We start from the raw sequence: 8408 nt of genomic DNA on the forward strand, positions 1-8408 counted from the left end.
TCTATACTCTTATTTTACTAGGCTGATGTGATAATATCCATCAGCTCTTATTTATTTATTTATTTTTTTAACAAAATTAATGAGTAGTGTCATATAAGTCTAGTGAGATGGAGATTGAATAAATGTGCAGTATCTTTTTTTTTTCTTTTTTCTTTTTTGAAGAAAAACTCTAAGAAATCTCATTCAAGAAGAAATCAAAGTGAAAGGATTTATAGTTCACTCTCAATAATATCACAGATATAGCTGGGGGTATTACCCACCCCAGTCCTATCTATGAAAGTGTCGATTGCCAATTTAGCCAACGTATGAGCTGCCATGTTTGCCTTTCGATCTACATGTTGACAACTGAAAAGACTTTAGCACCCTCTAGAGATCTTCAATTTTTAATCAAACATATAATTTTTACATGCATTTTTAAAAGTGCTTCTCACATTATCTAAAAACATATGTCAATTTGTAGAGTGTATTAAAAGTTTTTTGTTACTCAATTTGAAAGAAAACTATGTCCATATAGGAATGGCTTCTCGCTGTCACTTTGCTCTAAGAACATTTGTTAGTTTAGAGTAATTATACAAGTCTTTTTTATGTCGCTAAAAAAATAAAGTGACTTTTAAAATCACCATTTAATCAAAATTCAATAGTGATTAATTATAAGTCAAATGGTGATTTTAAAAGCCATATTATTTTTGGAGGGATACAAGATAAACTTCTCACATTACTTGTTAGTTTAATAGACTCAATTAAACAATTTGTTTTCAATTTCCATTGGAAAGAAATCTTTATCCATGTAAGAATGGTACAAAGGACTAAATTATTACATAAGAAATAAAAGACTCATTGAGCGGGGTTATTAACTAATAAAATAGAATAATTAAAAACAAAATAAAACAAAACAAAAAACATAGGTTGATAACTGTAGAAACATTATGCAAAAAAAAAAGAAAAAAAAAAGAAGAGTTTTGGACATATGCCACAAGTAGACCTTTTAATATTGAAGTGGATTAAGGGAAGGTTTAATTTAGTTCTGTTTCCGTCCTAATTCCGTATAAAACATTTTCTATTGTTGGAAAGTGACGTTATGAAGTGATTAGATTGGATATAAGTGGTGAGAAATAAATAGATAACCAACAAAAAAAAAAAAACAAAAACAAAAACAAAAAAACACTATATATATAATAATATATGCGAATGGCCAATGAAAATAAAGCCTTCACTATCACACTATGTTTGTTTTGTCCAGTTTCGGCCAGAGCTAACTGAGCAGGTTTCATTGTTATTTATTAAATTATATCTCCAAAATCATCTTTAACTAATCTGGGTGTGCTTGTGTACGTAAATAAATAATCTCACCAAATCTCTTCTCTTCTGATTTGCAATTAATTAATTAATTAATTATATCAATTGCAAAGTCTTTTTGTTGTGTAGTCGTGTTAATTCCAACATACAAACCTGATTATGTTATTATTTTGAGAGAAATGCTATTCAGCATATTCCGTCCCATCTCATTCGATTACATCGATGTGTCACTGTTTAATTTGTCTTTTTTTTTTTTACAATGATTGATTGGGTACTGTTACATTAGCTCAATGAAATAATGGTAATCCAATCTTAACTATGTGTATATAAGTTTTTGAGTACTCTCTCCTTATAAGCTAATTTTTAATGGTGAGTTATATCCAATGTTTATATCATTTGATATTAAAGCCAAACACTATGTCACAGGTTTGAGTTACGGGGATGGTGACTTATGGGTTTGATTAAAATACTGATATGTGAGTAGAGCTGCCAAAAGAGAAATAGCTACAATCGGATTAGTATCGATAAAATGGGCTGCCGTGGGCGTCGGCTACGGAAGTATGGTGATATGTTACAATTGTTGTGTCCCACATGGTTTAAATATAATCTTAATCATGCGTATATAAGCTCTCGGATACCTTCCTCTTGTAAGCCGGTTTTAAAAAGTGAATTATACTAAATGTTTGTATCCCATTTCTTTATTGTTTTATGAGTAGAGTAATATTATTGTTTGAACTAGTAGCTCATATTAGAACACCAGTAGTTGGCCGAGTAGACAGAGCGGTGTGAATGGAGCGAAGTTATTCTTTGAACTAGTGGCTCATATTAGAACACCAGTGGTTGGCCGAGTAGACGGAGCGGTGTGAATGGAGCGAAGCGACCCTAGGTCATTATTAGTAAAATACAGTCGCAGTCTTAGTGGACGTAGGCACATTGCCAAACCACGTTAAATCTGTGTCTCGACTCTCTCTTTTCAATTACATATTATTCATCATTGTTGTGCACGGCAACAACAATTATAAACTATATTTTTTTCACACCACTGTCCTACCCTCATGATATGACAGTCCCGATCAATCCTTGAATTTTATTTTTAATAAGAACTGATCTAAGGATCGATTGACACAAGAAGATAAAAAATGTGGTTTTTAGTATTACTCTTATTTTATATTTATATTGTTCCGGTATTATTGCATGTCCTATTCGTTAGAAAGATATTATTGCATGTCCTAAGTGAGATATTTTAATTAGATTCATTTACTGTGATTAACTATTATTTTCATAAGTTAAACTCGAGTCTCTTTCAAATGAGAAAGGTAAACTTAATTCAATATTAGTTCTTTCTCTGTATTACTTTAGTACTTATTATATTGACCCAGCAACTTTATTTGTTTGACATTATTACTGTTATTTGGAGTAATATTATTTGGGAGCGCACTCCCTTAGGCTAAGTGGTTAGTTCGACTATCTCTAAAAGGAAAATGATATGTGTTATTCTTGTGTTTTTTTGGTCTTAGGTGTATATTATTTTATAAAAATTAGATGAGAGAAATAAGGACCATATTATTATTTTTATTTTTTTAGAAAATAATATCCACGTAAGACCGTGAGAACATGAGAAGAACACCAAATATCCTCCTCTAAAATTGTTTTTTCAGATAGCTAAACCATTCTTTTTGCTTGAGGGGATGGTCTAGCCACCCTAGAGTCCTCTTAGGTGGGATGGTTCAGCCACTCCCTCTTTATCTTTATCTTTATCTTTTTCTTCTTTTTGTCTACAAGTTCTTTATTATTTTCTTTTTTTTTTAAAAAAAACTTCACTTTAGATCCCTGAACTACGGCGCGCTTTGAGAAGACCCCCAAATTTAAAAAACTTTCAATTTAACCTATTGAACTTTCAATTTGATTCAATTGACCTCACTCTGTCAGATTTTAAACGTTAAAAGCGATAAAATGACCTCTATACGCCTGCCTCTTTTTAGAAGAAGCTATTATTTATTGTGTCCTATACAAAATTAACAACAGTTGATTAAAAGTTAAAACCATCAATGGTTCAGCTATGGTTAGCGCCTCTGTTCCCTAAATTTGATATTTGGGTAATCATAACAACTTGTTAGATACATCTGTCAAGTTCTGATGGAACATTTTGATATTATTAATGCTTATCATAATCATATTAACTTAATTAAATCCCCGAGGCCATGCCTATTAAATAAGAGTCACTATTAATGCATGTGGGGGCATCTTGATTAAGCAAAGGGAATCTATTGTGCATTGTTGTTTTCTGGGGGTTTTGATGACGAATATTAGAAAGAAAGAAAGAAGGCTGCAGTACACATAGTATTGTCCTGTTTTGATACTTCTTCAACTATTATTTAAACCCCCAATGATTTCAATGATTATCTGTAAACCCCCACGACTGGTTTTCTTGATGGGGGACAATCCAAAGACAGATGCTTCGGTTTCCCTCATTATACAAACCTCTCTGTGTGTGTATAGTTGAAATGTGAGTATCACAGATCTCAGATCTCCTTAAAGTTTTTGATATATTCTTTGCCTCTTCCCAGGTTGTCTTCCATATACATGCATGAGGTTGATAAGCACTTTTTCTATGCTGTGGGTGAGTCCGTTTCAGTTTGCGATTACAAAACGTAATGAACGGTTTTTAAAATTACAGTTAAGGGTTCGGTAAAATTACAGTTTGGCATTTAAAATAGCAATTTACCCTTTTTTTTTGCGATGTGGAAGAAGATCGCGCTTTAGTAAAAAATCATAGTACTAACTGTACTAAGAAATATTGTTACTCTTCACACCATTTATCTAATCTATTTCACATTAAGTGATGTTGCATGTTTTAAATGATTTTCTTTTTGTTTTATTAAGTGATTGAAATGAAAGAAAATCACTTAAAACATGTTACGTCAGCATGTGTGAAAATAGTGTGAAGAGTATAATTACTCACGGTGATTTTATATCTACACCCAATCTACCAAAACATTTTTAGTTGATCAATTTTCATGAAAGCACTAATCCTAACAATGCTTTTAACATAATTATGAAGGCATAATAAAATAGAACATTTTTAATTATGTAGGCATAATAACATTATAAAACTTGTATAAAACCAGTTCTTTAGGTATTTATTGTTTTAAAATGTTTTTTTAATCTTACATGCTCACATGGAACATATATTGTAGTTGGTCTGGTCTTTCATTTAACGTAATATAAAACAATATTAAATGTGGCTTTTTAAGAATATAATGGGTACGATATCAAGGCATTATTGGAGCAAAGCATTTAAAAGTTGTCACACATGTAGAAAATATATTTTTTAATTGGTCTTACGTAAAGGCATCAATTTAAATACTGTTCTTAGCATGATTAAAGAAGCCACGTCTTTAGTGGCAATATATCCTAATAGTTACTATATATACTCATAAATATGCACATTTTTATATAGCATTGCATATATATATATATATATATATATATATATATATTTTAAATAACTTCACTTAGGACTAATGAACTATCACGCGTTTTGAAAATACCTCCCAAATTATAAAAACTCTCAATTTTACTTTCTGAAATTTCAATTTGATGCAATTGACCATCTCTGTTAATTTTTTTGCCGTTAAGCCATAACAAAAACCACTAAAAAGACCAAATTACCCTTTAATTTCAATTTTTTTTTTAAAAAAATTTTCAATTTTCAATTAAAAGTTTTATAAAAGTTTTAAAGGTATAAATGTCATTTTATCACTTAACAACATCGATCGGTCAGCCCAATATTGTTCCTTGCAAATTTGCAATCATAGTTTCATACGCTACATAAAATATGTTCATTGTTAATCCCGACCCTCCCAATGCCTATCACCTTCAATTCTCAAGAAGGAAGAAAGAAAGAAAGAATCGCACAGCTCAAAATTAAGATCGAAGCGTCTCTCAATGCTCCTAATCAACCTCCATCGATATGGCTTTACAGGTTCTCTCTCTCTCTCTCTCTCTCATGTACACAGATCAATATGCATATTTTGTTTTTGTATGAAGATTTTGAGACCAAAAAAAAAAACCTTAAAAATATGTTAATTTGATAGATCAAACAATAATTATATAGCTGGTTTTGTTAAATGTGCTGTCTTTTTGAGGTTTTGATTCATTCCGATTGATTCAACCAGGAGGAATTCAAAGAATATGCAGAGAAAGCAAAGTTTTTGGCTCCAACAACAAAGGACTCAGATAAGTTAGCCCTGTATGGGCTTTACAAGCAAGCAACAGTGGGCGCCATTAACACCAAGTGAGTAACTTAACTTAGACAATAACTCTTTTGCCGTTGACCGTTTGTCACCATGTTATATATAGTTCTTGTCGTACAATGCAGATCGACCAGGATTTTTTAGTTCCTCGGAGAGGGCTAAATGGGATGCATGGAAAGCAGTCGAAGGTATATAATATATATAGAAATTATAATAAAATAAAACCATATCATATGCTCTCATGAGCTTCAATATTTCTTGAAATAAGTAGAATGGGATTTATCATTTATTTATGTGATGCAGGGAAGACCAAAGAAGAAGCATTGGCTGATTACATCGCGAAGGTGAAGCAGCTGCAAGAAGTAGCTTCCACATAAATGGTTGACCTCTCTCTCTCTCTCCACATAAATGGTTGATCTTTCTGCTGGGTATGCTTAATTTTACTGTGGTTGTACTTGAAGCTTCTTATATACTATATATAATAAGTACGTCAAGTGATATTGCAATATTTTCATGATTAATTTTAGGCCCATGAAGTCAAATAAGTAAGCTAGCATTGGGAGAGTTGGTCACGAGGACTACTAGATAAGCCCAAAAATCTGGTGCTAGTTATGTGCCCTAAAAAAAAAAAAAAAAACAATAGCATAGCCCAATTTGGCTTGAGTTCTCATCATCAATCTTAAAGGGCCAGAGTAAACTGCTTTTTCGGTTGTTGTTCGATGCTATGTAAACCGCTTTTCCTTATTTGAATTTTTTTTAAAAAAATACACACACATGGCATGACATGTCACCGTAGACCATTGTGCTGACAGGGCACCAACGTGATTAATTGTGTGGCATGTTGTTGTGGCATTCAACTTGACACGCGACATGATGATGCATTGTATGCAATTTTACTAACATGGTATGTTGTCGTGACATACGACTTGACACGACGTGGTACCAGGCATGGTTTTGCTAATGCAATTTGATAACATGGTAATGCTGACATGGCATTCGACTTGACATGTAGTATGATGTGGCACATCTTGCAATTGACGTAGCAATGCTAACATGGCATATCAGCCACATGGCATCGCAACCACGGCAAGCTCGATCAACCAAGCATTTTTTTTTCATTAAATTTTCTAAATTTAATTTTAAATCTTAAAAATCCTAGCCAGATTGCTTAAAAAATTGTAGTTCTGCTTCTTTAGATTTAATAATTCTTGGAGCAATTATATAGTTTTTAATGTCACACGGTGTGGTTGGGTTCAAAACTGGGCTAGGCCCATGAAGTCCAACGAGTAAGCACTGGGAGAGCTAGTCACGAGAACCACTAAATAAGCCCAAAGATGAGGCTCTTCTTCTGCGCCTCAAGTAAGTTAACATAGCCCAATTGCTTAAGTCAATTATTTTCGCCATTTTCTTATTAAAATTATAAACAATAATTAATTATGAGAATAATTAGATATTATATAACACCTAAGCTATTACCATTGAGTCATTATTGTTCGGATACTATAATGATTAAAAAAACATATCAAACTTAAAATTATTTAAAACTTGTTAATACGTATCAACGAATTGTAAATACTCTAATTATGTTTTCTAAACACCGAGTTAATAATTCCTAAGCACATGGTATCAACTTATGATATAATTAATTTTTGTACAAGATTATTTGTATTTAATTAATTGTTTACTTGACCTCCCATCGCTATCAAAGCACCAACCACTCTCAGATGCTCAGTTGCGGATATCCAATACACACACAATGCTATCTCTGAAAGCCCGCACACTCTTTGCCCCTCCATTTTCCCTCGCTTTCCCGCATCCCAAACACCTCTCCATCGTCAAACCCTCGTTTTCCTTCAAACTCGCCGCCAAGATGTCGTCGTCGTCGTCGTCCCAATCCGTTGTCGAACACGTGGTCCTCTTCAAGGTCAAGGAGAACACAGAGCCGTCCAAGGTCAACGCGATGGTCAGCAATCTCAACGGCCTGATCTCGCTCGACCAGGTCCTCCATATCACCGCAGGCCCTGTCCACCGCACCGCATCCTCCCCCATCGCCTTCACCCACGCGCTCCACAGCCGCTACAAAACCAAGGACGACCTCGCCGGCTACTCGGCGCACCCTCGCCATGTCAGCGTCGTCAAGGAATCGGTCCTCCCCATCGTTGACGACATCATGGCCGTTGATTGGATCGGCAACGGTGACGATCAAGATCTCCTCGTGGCCCCACCGCCGGGTTCCGCGGTGAAACTCACCTTCTTGAAGCTCAAGGAGGGCCTGGGCGAGGAGGTAAAATCTGAGATTCTCGGGGTTATTAAGGGTTTAAAGGGAAAATTCTCGCAGATCGATCAGATTACCTGCGGGGAAAACTTCTCGCCGGCGAGGGCCAAGGGGTACTCGCTGGCTTCGCTCGCGGTTTTCCCTGGAGTGAGCGAAATGGAGGCCGTGGATTCCAACGAGCAATTGGTGAACTCGCAGAAGGAGAAGGTTAGGGATTACTTGGACAGTGTGGTTGTCATTGACTATGTGATCCCGCCGCCACAATCCGCGAGTCTTTAGAATTTGGTATTTATGTTTCCCCGAAAATTTTAATTTGATTAATAAAAGCTTTACCCTTTTATTTACGAAGATCATCTAGAATTTCTCAAATACCCATCATTTTTTTCAAATCAAGTACATGAAATTTTATTAGTAATTACTGGCAGAGGAAAATAGAGGGGAAAAGAGTGCGCGGGCTTTCAGAGAGAGCATTGTGTGTATTGGAAACCATGGCGTCCAATCATAGATTACGGCTACTAGGCCGAGATTGTAATGCTAGTAATGGGAGGTTGGAAGTGGCTCTACTTGTCTAGAAAGGTAGG

General features: G+C 34.6%; 1 protein-coding gene and 1 pseudogene across 1 annotated transcript; both read left to right on the forward strand.

The window, feature by feature from the left end:
* Positions 1-5269: 5269 nt before the first annotated feature.
* On the forward strand, positions 5270-5929 carry LOC132165225 (acyl-CoA-binding domain-containing protein 1-like; annotated as a pseudogene).
* A 1342-nt stretch (positions 5930-7271) lies between these two features.
* On the forward strand, positions 7272-8175 carry LOC132165765 (stress-response A/B barrel domain-containing protein UP3). The gene has a single exon (XM_059576445.1). It carries the CDS (start codon positions 7309-7311, stop codon positions 8104-8106), a length of 798 nt encoding a protein of 265 aa, XP_059432428.1. The 5' UTR covers positions 7272-7308; the 3' UTR covers positions 8107-8175.
* Positions 8176-8408: the final 233 nt, after the last annotated feature.

The sequence above is a fragment of the Corylus avellana genome, chromosome ca11, assembly GCF_901000735.1.
Source record: "Corylus avellana chromosome ca11, CavTom2PMs-1.0".
Taxonomy (NCBI): domain Eukaryota; kingdom Viridiplantae; phylum Streptophyta; class Magnoliopsida; order Fagales; family Betulaceae; genus Corylus; species Corylus avellana.